General features: G+C 39.4%; 1 protein-coding gene across 8 annotated transcripts in view; it reads left to right on the plus strand.

Annotated features, from left to right (window-relative positions):
- SGCD (sarcoglycan delta) overlaps positions 1 to 17,733 on the plus strand; it is a 1,029,217-nt gene that overhangs the window by 857,541 nt on the left and 153,943 nt on the right. For all 8 annotated transcript variants that reach the window (XM_054684744.2, XM_054684747.2, XM_054684748.2 and 5 more), the window contains 2 exons: positions 6,096 to 6,183; positions 11,790 to 11,909. In XM_054684744.2, coding sequence (XP_054540719.1) covers positions 6,096 to 6,183; positions 11,790 to 11,909 — 208 coding nt within the window. The remainder of the gene's footprint in view (positions 1 to 6,095; positions 6,184 to 11,789; positions 11,910 to 17,733) is intronic.

A 17,733-nucleotide genomic window follows, 5' to 3' on the forward strand; every position in this document is an offset into this window, starting at 1 on the left:
AAGGCACAGAGGAACTTAAAAGACATGATGTAGGATTGAAGGCAATGCCAACTGTGCACCCTAATACATCAGACTCCTAGGCATTTCACACTTAACATTTCCAAAGCTGAGCCTTCAAGCCCCAAACCTCTCACCTACCAAACTCTCCCTTCAAATATTCACTCCCTCACCTCCTGCCCTGTAGCTCAGTAAATGGCTGTTGCCTCTCCAATTGCCAAGCAACACGAGGATTATCCCTCACTCTGCCTCCTTTCTCATTCACAAGCCCCATCAGTTACCAACCCCTGCCAGTTCTCAAAATGTAACTTGTCTTCCCCTACCTCCACTCCAGTTCAGGTTGCTATTGTTTCTTAGCTGAATGACTACAATAATCTCCCACCTGGCCTCTCATATCATGTACTCCTCTTTCTAGCAGACGCCACAAGGTAACCAGAGTGATCATGTTTAGTTCACACCCTCTCCTGCTTAAAACTCTTCAGTGACTTCTCATTTCTGAAGAAAATTCAAAACCGTTAAAATGGAGTATGAAGGCAAAATGGGTAGATAGTCTTACTAGATATCTGGACATACCACAAAGCCACAGAAACAAAGATAATATGACATTGGTACAAGAATAGATAAATAGACAATAAGACAGCCTACAAGTCTGAGTCAGACTCAAATATATTTGGGAATTAATATGTGCCAAAGTGATACCACATAATAGTGGGAAAAAATAATGATTGTTTGGTAGATAGTGTTGAGGAAACTGCCTTCCATTTGAATTCCTACATAACTACATACTGAAGTAGACTCCAGAGAGAATAAAGACTTAATATGAAAAGTAAAACTCAAATTTTGATAGAAGAAAATATATAGAATGAACTAGGAAAGGAAAGGATTTCTTTGTGAAATCCCAAGACGCAATCCATTAGTAGAAACAAATGTTTTCTTACATCAAAATTAAACATTTCTGTTCATCAAAGAACAGCATGGGCAATATTAAATTTTTCTATCTCCCTTAAGCATGAAACTGCAAGCACATAGTCTTTCTCTCTGTCCCTTAAGTATATACCAAGCTCTTTTTTGCAGAGGGCCAAATACACTTGTCTATGTTTTTGCTAAAATGTCTCTCCCCTAACAAGGTCTTTCCTGACCACCCGAGTTAGAGGAGGTCTCACTGCATGTGATCTCATTTCACCTTCTACTTTGTGTTCACTGCAAACGTTGAGACTGCAATTATATGATCGCTTACAGAACTCAGTTAAGTGTCTATGCCCCCTGGTAGTTTGTAGACTCCGGCAGACCAGGGGCTACCTGCTCAGCCTTTAGAACAGTGCTTTATGCTTAGAAGACAGTTGAAAATGTTAATACAGTGGATTAATAAGGGGCAGTTGAAAGAGGGCACATTCACTACCACATGGCAGATGAGTGCTACATGCCCAGCACAGATTCCAGGCATGTTTTGACCTTTATGTCCACAAGAATTTGAGTAATAATGTGTGCTGCTGCTTCTTTCTGTCACCTAGAGACTCAACATCTCAAGTCTAATTTGTATCTTCTACCATTCCTTGCACTGCATTAGGAAGTGAACAAATATTTGCTGGCTATATATCTATATGGCCTCCTCCCACCACACTGCTTTTTATATGTTTAGATTATAACATCACTCATGCTTAATGGCTTACCTTTTGAAAACTGACAGTTACTGTCAACTTTTATGTAATTATTTCTTTTGTTGACAACTCTCACTCTCTGTTGACTCTTAATTTGATCTGAGCATTCAGTTATTCAGCAAATATTTATTGAAAGCCTAATGGGTGCCAGGAATATGTGGGGCACTAGAAAAGCTGGCAGTCCCCTTGCAGTGGTGACAGATGAACATGACCACTCAAAGGAATCATTGAGACAAAACAGCTAAACTTAGTGAAGTATTGAGAGAGACCAAAATGCTCCCAAATTTGGGCACAGTGCAGAGAATAGCTGAATAGGAATGCTACAATGGGAAAACTGGACTGTTTCCCAGCTTATTTTGAGAAAGAGCTTCACATTGTAGCTTCATTATTCATGTCTGGAAAAAAATTTCAAAACAATAGAAATCTACCCAAGCATATTTATAAAAAGAGACTCCAAGAAAATAGAAATAACTGTACTATAGTATTGTTTTTCAGTAACTTGTTATGCTTTTAAAAGGATCAATTCAGAGACAACTTAAAGCATCCTATTGAAAATAATAATGTTAATAATAGAGATATTTGATGCTTGCTGAAGAAAAACTTACAAACTATCCTTTGAAAATGATTTTAATGACAAATCTCACTTTGTAGAAGCCAGTTTTTTCCAGGTGATATTCAAAGTTAGTGTTATTTTAGTAAACATAGATCACTGCAACCAATGCATTGTGATGACTGTGGAGAAGTCACTATGTTCTGACTACCTAGTGTTGCGAGCCTTCCAGAAGAGTGGTTGTGCAGAGAGAGCCCTGGGTGAAGAACTTGCTGTGAGAGGACCCATGGACTATTCCTTTAGTATTTCCAAAGGCAAAATCTCATGGAAATATATTTTGTCTCAGTATAAGGGAGAATTTTCTAATGTGATCAAAAGTGAAATCATGTGTTCACAGTGTATCAAACTCCCTGCCTTCTCAAAGATGGGGGCCTTTCCAAGGTCTCTTTCTGAAACTCAAGATCTTAGAATTTTGCAGCCTAATACCGCTTTCAATTATATAATAAAAAAACTTTGTATTTTATCATAGTTTTATATGTACCATAAAACTATAGAAACAAGGGTGTTTCTATACATCCCAAACTCAGGCTTTCCTGTTAACATCTAATATTAGTAGGTAAATTTTGTCACAATTAATGAACCAATAATGATACATTATTATTAACTAAAGTCCACCCTTTATTTTGATTACTTTGGTGTTTTTTTTTTTTTTTTAAGTAATATCCTTTTTCTGTCCAAGGATTGTATCCCGGAAACCACCTTATGTATAGCTCTCATATCTCCCTACGCTCTTGGCTGTGATAGTATCTCAGATTTTCTTTAGTTTTGATGACCTCGACAGTTTTGAAGGGTACTGATAAGGTAGTTTGTAAAATGGCCGTCAATTGATATTTGCTATTTCCTCATGTTTAGATGGGGATTATGGATGTTGAGGAGGAAGACCACAGAGGCAAAGTGCCATTGTCTTTTTATCATATCAAGGGTGCATGCTATCAACATGATATACCAGTCTTGATGTTGCTTTTGGTTAGCTGGCTGAGGTAGTGTTGGTCAGATATCTCAAATGTAAAATTACTCTTTTATTTCCCCTTTCTATACGGTGCTCTTTGAAATGAAGATACTAGGCACAGATCACCATTAAGGAGTGAGGATTTAATCTATGTAGATTTTTTGGAATTCCTCTGTCTGGGTAGATTTGACTATTCAACCTCATTTATCTGTTCATTTATATTTGTATAGACTCATGGATATTTATTTTATGCTCTGGGTTATAATACAATACTGCGTTATTTGTTTTGTTCCTCAAATGCTTTCAGCTTTAGCTGTTGAAAGCTCTTTCAGTTGTCTTCTGTGTCACTTTGACATACCCCTATGATTGTAAGATTTTGGTTTTTTTGTTTTTTAAACACTTCCTTTCTGGCATTAAAAGATGCTGCAGCCTCCTGTCGAGGATTTCTTGTGCCAGCCATTTCTCTAAGGAGCTCTCCTCATGTAGCTTTTGTTTGTTTGTTTATAGTTTTAAAGTGGTTCTAGAGTCATTTCAGGTACTTTACACATATTTTTCTTTATTTTGGGGGGTCTTTTTTTCAACATCATTATGTAGCCTTTAACTTCATTTCACAGATGCAGAAACTAAACAGAAACTAAAAGAGAAATGATTTACCCAAGGCCACACAATTACCATAGAAGTGGAGTTGTTATAAAGCCTAAATTGTTTGCCTCCAGAGCTCACACTCTGAACCTTTACTTTACAAGGTCAGTCTCACTTGTTACCTAAGTTAGTGTTAGATAGAAACAGTGCTGCTGTGACCAGCCTGCCCTTTTGTTAGGAGGAAAGGTGAAAATAAGCCAAGTTTTCCTCTGGCAAGTCTCCCCTCAGGATTCCAGCCATGCTAAGAGTTCAAAGCCTTTCCTGAATGTGGGAGTTGTTGTGTGCTGCCTCGTGGTTTTCACTATTTATCTGAATTCCCAGATCAGATTGTTAGCTCTTCAGAGAGCAAGGAAAATATACTACACTGTAGGATTATTAAGGTAAGTAACTTCTGTCAGCCACATCACATCAAAACAGGCTGTGATGATATGGTTGCTATCAAATACAAATATCAAAATCTGCACCTTTCATACCAGGAGAGCATAAATCTTGATTGAAGTGATATCATATTCCCTCCCCTTTCCTCCACTTTTGAAAGCCACCTGGGGATGGGTGTTGGTTGCCATTCTGCCATGTGCAGGTGACTGGACTGGGCTGGCCAATCCAGTCTGCATCCCCACCAGTTTTAGAAGGAAAAAGACATTAGACAGCCCACAATTTTCTTACCTCTATGACTTTCTTTTTTCATTTCAACTTGATAAAATTGTGTCTATTCTTTTCAAGGCTTAGCCCAAGTGTTCATTCCTTCAGGAATTCTTCTTTGCTTCCTGCTCCACAGCCCCAAACTGAGAATAATCTCACCCTTCAGGGAAGTCCCCGAAACATCTCATAGCTCTGAAATCACTCTTGCTATTCTCTGGCTAGCATATTTGTGACCATCTCCTGGTCTCCATTAGAATATAAGACTTAGAAGGTAAAGACTGAACTTTGCCTGTCTTCTGCTTGCTCACAACTTGTAGGACAATGATTTTTATGTATTTGGGGCTCAAAGCATTGAGCTATTATTGAATTTTCAGGCAGTAATATACCAGATAGTGACAAAGGTTCCAAAAGCCAGGAATGGCTACCAGATTCCTTTTTCCATGTTCTGTGTCAGAGATTCATCCTTTAATTTATGGCTTTAGTTTACTCTAAGAAAATGACAACTTCTAAACCAAGGGTTGGCACGCAGTGGCCTTTGAGCTACATTCAACCCTCTGCCTCTTCTTGTATCACCAGTGATCTAAGAATGGTTTTCATGTTTTTAAGTGGTGGGAGGGGGAGACAAAACACAAAAAGAATATCTCATGGCATATTCAGATTATATTAAATTTTAAATATAAAATTAAAATTTTATGAAATTTAGATGTCATTTTCCATGAATAATATTTAATGAAATACAGTCATACCCTCTTTGTTTACATATGGCCTAAGGCAAGTTTTACACCAAAACAGCAGAGTTGAGTAGTTACAACAGGGACATACATCCCATGAAGCCTGAAATATTCAGTCTCAGGACTTTCAATAAAAAGTGTGCCAAGCCCTATTCTGAGTCATGCCCAGAAATGTGTACCACTGTGTGAAAAAGTTGGGGAGCCCTTTAGATAAAGGGCAGAGTAGATACAGGCACAGACGGCCTAGAGGAAAAGGAGTCTGGAGACAAGAAAGGGAAGAAAACGGAGGCAGAGGCATACTTGGGGACATCAGATCTCCTGGGTTTTGTATACATGCATTGCAAACATCTCTACAAAGGATTCTTATAGTTGGTGGGTATGCCCAAGGGGCAGATCTTGGGTATTTTACAGAACCTTCCTGCTCTTCTATAAGGACTCTGCATGGGTCTTTTGAAGAAAGGATGACATTAGGAGATTATCATTCATTTCTGATCATTCTGTGTACCAAGACTAATATTTTCAGTAAGATCTAATGGGCTTTGTGTCTTAATTTTCTCTGATTCAACCATAATAATGTGTGTGTGTTCTGGGGGAATCTATATTGTGTGTGTGTGTGTGTGTGTGTGTGTGCATGTGTGTGTGTGTGTGTGTGTATGTGTGCATTTCTTTGGAAGAAATCTGTTTTAGATAGATGCTAGTTAATTATCATGTACATAGGGATCTTTAAACATTTGGAGTTTTTGAGTAAAGACACATTGATTGGAACTTGGCTAAAGCCATTTCAGCCCCTTGGAGAGTTGTAATGACAGTTCTTTTTGTTTAGAAATCTATCATTTTCATGTCTTTCTCTTATTTTCTTATTGCAGGGTAATGCCCTGTACTTCAAGTCTGCCAGAAATGTTACAGTGAACATTCTCAATGACCAGACTAAAGTGCTAACTCAGCTTATAACAGGTAAGAAAATGGAGAACTTAGCAGTGCCTAGCCCATGCGAGGCACTCAGAATACAAAATTAATGGTCAAAGGAAACACCATATGAACCTGAAAATAAAGTGTGCTAACACAGTGTTGAGAAAGAGAATGTAGCATGTGTTCCATGATTTTACTAGAGGGTAGAATCCCATCTGTACACATATTAAACTTATGAAATCTAATGATACCTACTTAGTGGGGTAAGAAAAAAAATTTTTCTAAGCAGATTTTCATAGAACATGGCCCCTAAGTATAAACCAGCTGCTTCATCAGGTGCTCAGCCAAAGAAAAGCTTCTTGCTCCAATGCTGGAGGAAAAACAGGCTGTGATGGATTGGTTGAGAGAAGAATGCAGTATCTATAAAGCCAGGGACCATACTTTATGGGCTGTGAAAGGGATTTTTAACTATAGTTTGAACCCATGCCATATTTGCTGTACGTGCTGACTTTGAACCTAACTCAATTGCAGGATGTGGATGTATCTTTACTGAATATGTTTGTGTGTAATTTCTTTTAATACAGCAGATCTGCGCCTAACGGCTGTGGAAAGCACCCACTGTGTTTCAAACTACAAATTCCTGAAATCTAAACAAGGACTGGTTATTCACAATAATGTTATAATGATAAACATGGACCTCGTGATTTGGTAACGTGTTGAGCAGCACAATCAATGCCCACTCTGTAAGCAGTGAACAGGGAGGCATTATGCACCCCCACAGTGGAAGGGAAAAGGAATGTATGTGTGAATGGCATTGTTATACTTACAGACAGAAAATGCCATTTGTTTGGCTTCAGAGCTAAGTAAAGTATACAGATGGACATTTTGAGAAGCCAGTTACCCAAATGCCTTGAAACATTACTGTTATTGTGAATAAAATATCTGGAACCCACTAATAAGCCATGAGGAAACAGGTACCTTTGTGCCCATAGTCTTCACTCCTGGGGAGGGAGCCTCACTCCTACTCTGCCCCTGGAGTGCTGCATGTAGATGTCTAGAGATTCATAGCCAGTGGGTGAATTGGACCATCCGCCAATCAAGAAACTCAGGGATTGAAGGAACTGCTGCCCGGCAGAGCCCATAATCCATAAACATGTTGTTTCAGCGTGTGACTGGATCTTCCGCCTTGCTTATATAACATCTGGCCCGCAGTCACAATGCTAAATAATTAAATAAACAGCTTCAGTAAGCAATGATTTAAGCAGCGTGTGTGAAAATTGCCTCCAGGAGGGTAATAAATCCAACCTCCAGCTCCCAGATTTTCACATTCAAAAGGAACTTATTTAGCCTGTTGATCATTTCCCATTTATTTGTAGTGGGAGATTTGGTTTACTTGAGATTTTGTTTTGATAAAGCTGGAACTGCCCAAATGACTATTATTCAGCAAAAGAGTGAGGCAGTCTCTTTTTTTCCCCCCACTCTTCCTCTCCCTTCTCTCCCTACCCTTCTGACACCTTTTCCCCTCCCCTTCAGTGCTTCTCTCCCTATTCCTTCCCCTCTCTCCTACCACCCCTTTATCCCTTTCCTTCTCCTTCTCTCCTCTCGTCTCTCTTCTTCTTCCTCTCTTCCCTTGTTTCTTCCTCCTTCTCCCTTCTCCTGTGTCACTATTCTTGACTCTATCCCTCCAGTGGTATTTGGTATTTGTTTTCTGTCTCCCTATGATGAATTCTAGAGAAGACATTAGATATGTTTAAAACATCATTCTAAACACACACACACACATACACACATGCAACAATACACCCTTAAAAGTTTTCCTTCAATACTCTCCTTTTACATTACATTAATGCACACAGTGGAAAAGCACCCAGCCATCCCAGCAGACAATACCTTCTAATGCCTGTTGTGCTGGGTGCTGTACTTATTGGAAAACAAATCACTCCTGTCTTCTAAGCAGTGAGGTCTACAAAGGCTATCCTGAGGAATAAAGAATTCTGTTTACCTAAAGAATGTTTCAAAAACCCATTAGAAATTCTAATGTTAGATGTCCAGGAAGTCTTTTCACAGGAAACAATGCTTCACATGATAGTTAAGTTCTCAAATTAGATCACGAATGCCTATTTGACCATAAGGCAGGCTGCTGATTTAGTATCTCAGTAGTGGGTCTGAATGGGGAACCCTCCTACCTACATGGAGGAAAGCAGTGGAGATGCTTTGGACAGCATCATGAGGGAGTGGGGAAGGGTTCTAGTATTAAGAGAGTTGGGAAGAGAAATTAGGCTTGAAGGCCACCAGGCCTCTGCACCTCCCAGACTCATGGAGACTGTTGATGCATTTTGATGGGGCTCCAGTTCTCCTCCCTGTTTAGGAGATTAATTAAGGAGGCACTCCACACATAGACTACACAGAGGGGGATTAATTCAAGATTAGTTTCACATTAGGAATAGTGGTTTTTTTCTTCCCAGAGAGGAACAATGAGTTCAGCATGTGACCTCCTGAGCTGTCTCCAGCTCCATTTGCATTTTTCTCTAGAGTCATTCTTAAGGATTCCAGCCATGTCCAGGGAATTTGGCAGCCTCAGGTGAAATCAACAAAGGACAAGCCGTCTGCACCACTGAGCCAGCAGTTGCTCTGTGGGGTTTTGGCTAAAACTACCAATTACTGAGCTTCAGATACCCAAAGGGTTGTGGCTCTTGGTGAATTCCACTTTATGTTCTGTGAAGCCCTGAAAAGCAAGATAGCTTAATTGTACTTTGTGTTCTCTGATTGCTGAAGCATACTTTCTATACTGCTATAGTCCTTTAGTATATGCTTCTGTATGTCTCACAGCTGTTCATGAGTTCAAAGTAACACAGGAAGGTGTCCTTAACTCCTCAGGGACCAGGATGATGATATTGCCCAGGTCCACAGAGGAGAAGTCCAAGCATGTGTGTCCCCAAGTTATGCAACTGCTTTTTTATATGAATGGAACAAAAATGGGCAAACTGCTCGCCCTGTGCCCATCCTGAGGTCATTCATTCATTCATTAGTACTTCATTACCTTCCCATTCTCAATCTCCCTCCTCACAAAAATAAAGTAATAACCCTAAAGCATTGACAATATAATATAGATTTTATTCAAGGTTTTGATGCCATCAAGAAGATAGCTACATCTTAGCCTTTGCAGAAAAACTGAAGCCAAATCCCTCATTGGACATCTCAGCTCTTTCAAGATTTCCTTCTGGCCCTTGTCTCCAGTTTTCTATTTCTCCTTCTCCTCACAGATCTTATTTCCTGGCTGTTCCAGATGTGCTGGCCCCAGCCCCCTTCTCCTTCCTAGACAAATAAATGCCCCTTTCCTTCTGTGGAATAATTCTCAGAGCTCCATTCCAGACTGAGACCTGCCATTGTCTCTAACCTTGCGAGAGCCCTCCGCCTTGCCGCCATTTGTTCTCCTCATCTGCAGCATCAAAGTGGTCAGATAAGATGACTTCCGGGTTCCATGATGCTTGGAAGTGCTGTCCTATCTCTGCTGTTTCAATCTCCTATTCATTAGGGAGCCTTTCCAATGTCCTTCTTTGTGTTGGAGGGCTGGTGTGGACACACTGGCAAGGGATGAGGTCTGCTTAATAGATGTGATTATGTGAGTAAGGAAAGTGCACTAATAAGTACTCATCATGCATTCTTTTCCATGTGTTGTCCCATTGCAGTAGAATGGCAATGTCCACAAGAGTGGTGATGTCCACAGGAGTGGTTTCCTACACTCACAGCACTTTGCCACCCATAGATTTCTTTTTATAAACACAATGTCATTTGATTCTTTCAAACTTTCTATAATGTAGATACAGTAGGCAGTGATAGTCCAATGTTATAGATGGAGAAACTGAGGTTCAGAAAGATCAAATGATTTGCCCCAAATCATGTTACCACAGAATAAGAATGAGTTGGGAAATAATTCATGTCTTCTGATTCCTAGTCCGACAGTCTTGACAAAGAGAAAAGCCACCCCAGATCCCAGTGACTGGTTGGCACTATTAGCCCAGCCTTAGCATTCTCCTGCTTCAATGTAATTTTTCAGAACACACGCACCAGACAAGGCTGTTCAGTGGCCATGATGGATCAAGACAAAACAACACAAACACACAAACACAACTCTGGTCATGTGTGTACATAGCAAAACTATCAACATTGTCCAGACCACAAAAAAGACCAAACATCCCCCTATCCTGGCTAATAAGAGTGACTCTGTTTCTTTATTCACCACATTTTTAGCATTTCCCTGGTCTGTCTTTCTTCTAGATAAGATTTACTCCCATTTCCTGATAGTATTTAATCCAGGGTAGAGCCTTATTTCCTTAAACGTTCCCCAAAATAAGCTAATATAAGGTCACATCCTCTGATAAGTCCTTTCTCATGACTTCTTTCTGAGATGCCCTATGGTTTTCCTTATGGTGTGTGTTGTCCCTCACTGCAATGAGTAATAAACCCAATTTGTTCAACAGCAGGTGTGTTCCTAGTGGCCTTTGGCTGGAAGACACTGGGGACTCTCTCATTGCTATTTATTATTAAGTGACACTCTTTTGAAAAATACCAGAAAGAAAACAATTCCATGTCAGAATCTTCTGAACAATTTTGGAAAAAGTATAAGATTTCTAGACTCTACCCTCAAATTTTTTTCTGTAGGAACTTCTAGATGAAAAGATGAATTTCTTTTGATCTGAGCTAGGTTCAGTGAGAATGATTATACTCCTGGATTATTCCTGTGTATTTCTGTAGACCAGCTTTTGAGAACCCCATGAAATTCAGGTATTCAGGTAGATCCAGTAGATCCAGCTCAGATAGATTGGAATGCTTTCTTCTTTTAGAAATTCTAGCTCATCAACCTGGTTTACTTTTTCCATGGTACCTAAATCTTTCTGCAGTTTTCTGGTTTAATAATAAAATTTTAAATGTATATTGGTGTGTCTCCATCAGAATATAGATGCTATGGAATCGAGCTTGATTTCCTCGTGCAGTATTACAGCTCCACATTCAAGAACAGCATCTGTTGTCATCTGATAAACCATCTAAATTTAGTTTTCACTGAACAAAATCCTAATGTAAAAGATTGAACAACTTCTAAGGCAATTAATTACAATAACCATTTCTGCTATGAAATGATCTATATACTAAGGAAATAAATTTCTCTTGGTGTCAAATGCAGCCAGTGGGTTAAGGGTACAAAGTTAAACACATTTCAGCTGAATTTTAAAAAGTTCTTTCTGATAATTAGGGAGGGCCAAAGATATGTGATCGCCTCGAGAAGTGTTGAGCCTCTTGTGCCTTGATAAATGCAAGCAAAAATCCACAACTATTTGACAGCAATTTGGTGGTTAGCTGAGGGAAATCACAGTCAAGGATTAGTTTGGAGCAAGGGCTTGCTGGTCTTCAAAATTATAGCCCAAGAATATATTACTAAAAGTAATTGACAAGATCTGGCTAAAGTCATGAGACTGATTTTCATGGTCAGCTTTTGAAAACCAGTCCACTGAACATTGAAGTCTCATACAATCTTGTTAGATATGTGTGTTCTATGAAAAGCTTTTTGTAGTCAAAGCGATGAGACTAATGGTGTTTTCTCTCTCTCTCTCCCCTCTCTCCTCTCTATCTCTCTATCTCTCTATATCTCTCAGGTCCAAAAGCCGTAGAAGCTTATGGTAAAAAATTTGAGGTAAAAACTGTTTCTGGAAAATTGCTCTTCTCTGCAGACAATAATGAAGTGGTAGTAGGAGCTGAAAGATTACGAGTTTTAGGTAAGGAAACTTGAATCATTTAACTTGTTTGATGCTACTGTGCACATTTTAGAGGAGAAGCAAAATGGTGTTATGAACAGGATGTGTCCTCCCAAAATTCATATATCGAAATCCTAACTCCCAAGATAATGGTATTAGGAGGTGGAGCCTTGAGGGGTAATTAAGTCATGAGGGTGGAGCCCTCATGAATGGGATTAGTGTCCTTCCGAGGGGATGAGAAGACCAGAGATCCCTCTCTGACATGAGAGGGTACAAGAAGTCAGCAGTCTGCAACCTGGAATAGGAGCCTCACCAGAACCTGACCAGGCTGGTATCTGATCTCAGACTTTAAGCCTCCAGAACTGTGAGAAATCAATTTCTGTTGTTTATAAGCCACCCAGGCTATGGTACTTTGTTACAGCAGCCTGAACTGACTAAGACAAATGGTGTCTAGAAGAGTGATTTAGGCCAGTTTCCTGGATTCTTTTAAAGGAAGGCAGTTGAACCTCCCTGAGTCTGGTCCCCTAGTGGAAATTTCTCAAGCTGTCAAGTCTTTTTGGCACATCTTTCAACACTGAGCTTTGTGTGAAAATGAGTGCTCATCCAAAGAAGTCTCATTTAGCACATCCTGTACTCAGAGACTGGCAGGCGTGCTTGACGCATTCCAGACTTGCATACATGATGCAGTGATTCCTAAACCTGGTTGCAACTGAAGAATCATCTAGGAAACTTTGGAAGGGTTTAGGTTCATAGTTCCAACTCTGATTTACTGAATTAGAAGCTATGGTGAAAACACTGAGAATTCGTTATTAAAAATATTTGCAGAAATTTCTATGATCCCACTGTTGGAATTATTGAATTTGAGCACATAGCAAATGAATCTTTTATGGCTGTACGCTGAAATGATCTAGCATGGTGATTTAAGGATCCTAGAACTCCAGCTGACCGGGTTTTTAATTCCTGCTGTCACCCACTAGTTTTGTGACTTTGGGCAAATTGCTGGCATCACTGAGCCAGTTTCCTTTTTGGCTCAATAAGGCTAAGAACATCTCCCATCTTGAGTTGTCCCTAAGGTTAAACGAGACTCTGTTACATCCACTTATCAGAGCCCCTAGCACAAAATAGTGCTCAGTCAACAGTAAGTGCTGCTGCTGCTGTTACTACTTATACTACTATTACTATTAATGCTAATGCTACTTTTCCTTCTTTAGCTCCCTGAGATTCACTGTAGCATAGTGACTAAAATCTCAGGCTCTAGAATTAGCCTGTTTTTAACCCAATTTCTATCCTTTGCTAGCTGTGTAACCTTAAGCAAAGTATCTAATCTCTCTGTGCCTGCTTGCTTACCTGTTTATAAAATTGGTATAATAGAAGTATCTATCTTCTGAGGCTGCTAAAAAGATTGAACGAAATCATCTATGTAAAGTACTGAGTTGGCTAAAATACTAAGTGTCCAATAAGTGCTAGGTGTTATCATCTTAAATTATTAGTATTATTATAAGGTACGTTTACCTGAAATTATATTTATCTCTGCATTATTATTTGCACTTTGCATCTTCTTTATCTTCCATTACTCCTGTATTTTTTCTTGGTCTTTACCTCCTCCCACAGTCAGCTTGTCTGGTCTATTTCTCTCTTCCTTTCTCAGTACACATACATGTCTAATTTCCTTTCTGGATGACTCTTAGAGCTTCGTCTCCAGTCTGGTATCGTCCTTGAATTCTGGATCTTCTTCATCTGGATATTCTGCCAGCCTCTCAAATTCAGTGACTCTTGAATGCCTATCATGGTCAAATGCACGCATATGTACGTGTGTGCACATATATTCCATCACCTCACCCCCGACTCTCCCACTTGTATTTGCCCCTGACTTCCTTAACACTCTTACTGTCCCCATTATACCGTCCTGTCCCAGTCTCATCCTGGCCATCATGAGCTCAGCATAGTCAAAAGATGGAAGTGACCATCCTTATGGGGTTTAATGGAGGCAAAAATACAGGGTGCAGAGATGATAAAGCCAGGTGCAGTCTAATCCCTGGTCAGTGGTTTACCTGTGGCATGATCTGAAACAACTCCCTTTTTCTTTCAGGGCCTTGCTTTTTTATATCTGTAAAATTAGAGTTACCTAGAGAAGACATTTTTATACAATGTTTTCCAGTGACTGAAGCTTTTAAAAATAAAATTTCATACATAGTCCCAATAAATAAAATAGATGAAAGACCAAGATTTCTCTGGGTTGTAGGAGAGTATATTAGTCTGTTCTCACCCTGCTAATAAAGACATACCCTAGACTGGGTAATTTATAAAGAAAAAGAGGTTTAATGGACTCACAGTTCCAAATGGCTGGAGAGGCCTCACAATCATGACAAAAAGCAAAGGAAGAACAAAGACACATTTTACATGGAGGCAGGCAAGAGAGCACATGCAGGAAAACTGCCCTTTATGCAACCATCAGATCTCATGAGACTTATTCACGATCACAAGAACAGCATAGGAAAAACCCACCCCTATAATTCAATTATCTCCAACTGGGTTCTTTCCATGACACGTGGGGACTATGGTTGCCACAATTCAAGATCAGATTTGAGCGGAGACACAGCCAAACCATGTCGGTGAGGATTTGAAAGGGGAGACTTGAGACATTGGAGTCTTAGTATAGTTTGATTCTTTTCCCCCTCTGTGTCCTCTGGGGACCGCTTATAACTTATTTTTTAAAACCCCTTATGTGGATACTCTTTATAAAAGGTCTATTGATTACTTGCTATGATTTAGGTACTATGCTTGATATGCAGTATTATATTTACACCTCTGAAACACCTTGTGGGGTAGACACCGTTTTTATCACCCCTGTTTTACAGTTGACACAGTTGAGCTGAGCCATAGGGAAAGGTGAACCAAAGCATGGCTGACAGCTAGAATTCCCAACCGGGCATGTTGGACATAGAGGGCTTTACCTTAAAGCCCTATACTTGCTGTGGCCTCTATCTGGTCTCATTTTCAGAAGGGGAACATTGCCCAAGATCAAGTGCCAGTAAGTGGAAGGGCCCATGTTCAAATCCCTGCCTATAGACTCCAGCCTCAGTGCACTTCACTACATGTAAATATATTCCTAAGACTTTTCCTATTTTCACAATTTATGCTTTCCTCTTTTTGTAGAAATGGCATTTTCTATTTTAATTCTTGGCTGGTGTGGAGGGAAACCCAGAGACTTCGAGCTATCCTCATGTTTAAGAGCACTTTGGACCAGGCGCAGTGGCTCACATCTGTAATCCCAGCACTTTGGGAGCCCAGTGCAGGTGGATCATGAGGTCAGGATTTCAAGACCAGCCTGACCAACATGGTGAAACCCCGTCTCTACTAAAAATATAAAAATTATCCAGGTGTGGTGGCACACAGCTGTAATCCCAGCTACTGGGGAGGCTGAGGCAGGAAAATTGCTTGAACCCAGGTGGTGGAGGTTGCAGTGAGCCAAGATCGTGCCACTGTACTCCAGCCTGGGCAATATAGTGAGACTCCGTCTCAAAAAAAAAAAAAAAATACTTTGCTGTACCAGCTGTAAAACAAAAATGCCTAGGGGAAAAAGTGGTGTCATCTCACACCCAGATCATTCTATGCAAGTGAATTTGGCACTTCCTGTTAATTCCTTGGTGCATCATGAGTCACTTCACCACTTTAAAATCTGACTTTGCAATGGCACAGGATAATTTTAAACGTCCAGACACTTTGGCTTAATCTTAACATCCAAAACTCTGTGATGGTATCACTTCAGAACTTAACCTCTACCCTACCCCACCCCCACATTCACTTAGACTGAAGACTGGGAAATGATTATAGGTTTTGGTCACTTCAAAGCAGGTGGGTATTTTCGTTGTTGTTTGCAGCTATGTTTGTGATATTTCACTTAGAGCATAATGTAGGATAAAATCTGTCTCTCTTCATCATTAGGAACATTTGCTTTTTTATGTGAAATGTAGAAAGGAAGCATCAAAATAAATATCACTGCTGCTGTCAATGCTAAAAAGACTTGGAAATGACCACCCCACAAATCTTGCATCAACCTACTCAGTGAAATGAGCCCAGTGGGTTGCAGAAATGAGCTTCTTGTCAGCTGGGATTCAGCCATATGGTGTGGAATGACAAGTCTAGGCAGTTTCATTTTCAGCATAATGAGAAGTTTGTCTTTTTGAGTCGTCAGACTGTATAAACTCTTGGGAGGTTTGAATCTGGTTGCACATTTCATGGTAGCATCTAACATAGCTGGGTTTTATCCTTATCAGGACCACTTAGGACCTGAGTGACCGTATTCAAGTATGTTTTCTCTCTAAGCTTTAGTTTCCATTTGTATAGAAAAAGAAAAAAAAATGGAAGGAAGAATGAATGACTATAATAAGAAATATAAGTAAATGCTATGTAAAAAGTCAATTATTTAAGTTGATAGCAAGTTGAGTAGAAATAAGCAGTAGAGACCTAAAAACATAATGTCTCTTACATGTAGTAGCTTTACTTGTGGATTCAGAACAATTTAAAAATTTTTTCTCTGGATAACCACACCCACCTATTCAGTTTTTAGGACAATGACAACCTTGAGCACATTCAAGGGATCTTGAATAGTATGGCAAAAAGACTAGAAGCTCAATTATTTGGAAACTTTTATTCTGGAAAAGATATAGGAGGAATAAATGTAGGTAGGCTGTAGTCACTGAGCTCTCATACATGCATGACTTTCCTGGGGAAAGCAGAGCAACCAAGAGCCATGCAGTTGAGTAATTAAAAACACAGGTTTTGTAGCTAACTATATATCCTGGTTTCTGTTGTAAGCTAGTGCTTTGGGTATGTTGCTTCATCGTTCTAGGGATCCTCTTATAACTCTGTGACATAGGGTAATAATGTCGGGTGCTCTGTGCTGTTGGGAGTACTGAACTACACAGTGTGTGTAGAGTTGATAGTACAGTGTGTGGAACACAGTAAGCATTCAGTACATGCTAACTGGTGTTGGTGATGGATTTTTTTTTTCAATTGACACATTACAGGCAAACATACAATTTGATTTTTTGATACATCTCCATCATATAATGATGAAACTAAGGTAGTTAGCATATTCAACACCTTGTGCGTTTATCATTTCTTTTTGATGACAACATTCAAAAACCAGTCTTGTAGCTATTTTATAACATACAGTAACTTACTGTTAACTGTAGTCACCCTCCTGCACAATAGAACACCAGAACTTATTTCTCCTATCTAAATGCAACTTTTACCCATTAACCAAACTCCCCATCCTTCTCTCCTCCATCCCCTCCCAATTTATGGTAACCACCTTTCTATTCTCAACTTCTATTTAATATGAAATCAACTTTTTTAAAATTCCACATATGAATGAGATCCTGTGGTATTTTTCTTTGTATGTCTGGTTATTTTACTTAGCAAAATGTCCTCCGGTTTGCCCATTTTGTCCCAAATGACAGAATATTATTCTTTTTATGGCTGAACAGTATTCCATTGTGTACACATAACACATTTTCTTTATGTATTCTTTTTTATGTATTTCTTGTTGGCCATGTAGGTTGATTCCAAGTCTTGGCTATTGTGACTAGTACTGCAGTAAACGTGGAACTTAAGACATCTCTTTGATGTATTGATTTCATTTACTTTGGTATATATCCTGTAGTGGGATTGCTGGATCATATGGTAGTTCTATTTTAATTATTTGTAGAGCCTCCTTACTGTTTTCTGTAATAGTTATACTTATTTATATTCCCACTAACCATGTTAAGGATTCCCTTTTTTTACATCCTCATCAATACTTGTTATCTTTTGTCTATTTGATAATACTCCTAACTGGAGA

This window comes from Pan troglodytes, chromosome 4, assembly GCF_028858775.2.
Source record: "Pan troglodytes isolate AG18354 chromosome 4, NHGRI_mPanTro3-v2.0_pri, whole genome shotgun sequence".
In the NCBI taxonomy this organism is placed as follows: Eukaryota; Metazoa; Chordata; class Mammalia; order Primates; family Hominidae; genus Pan; species Pan troglodytes.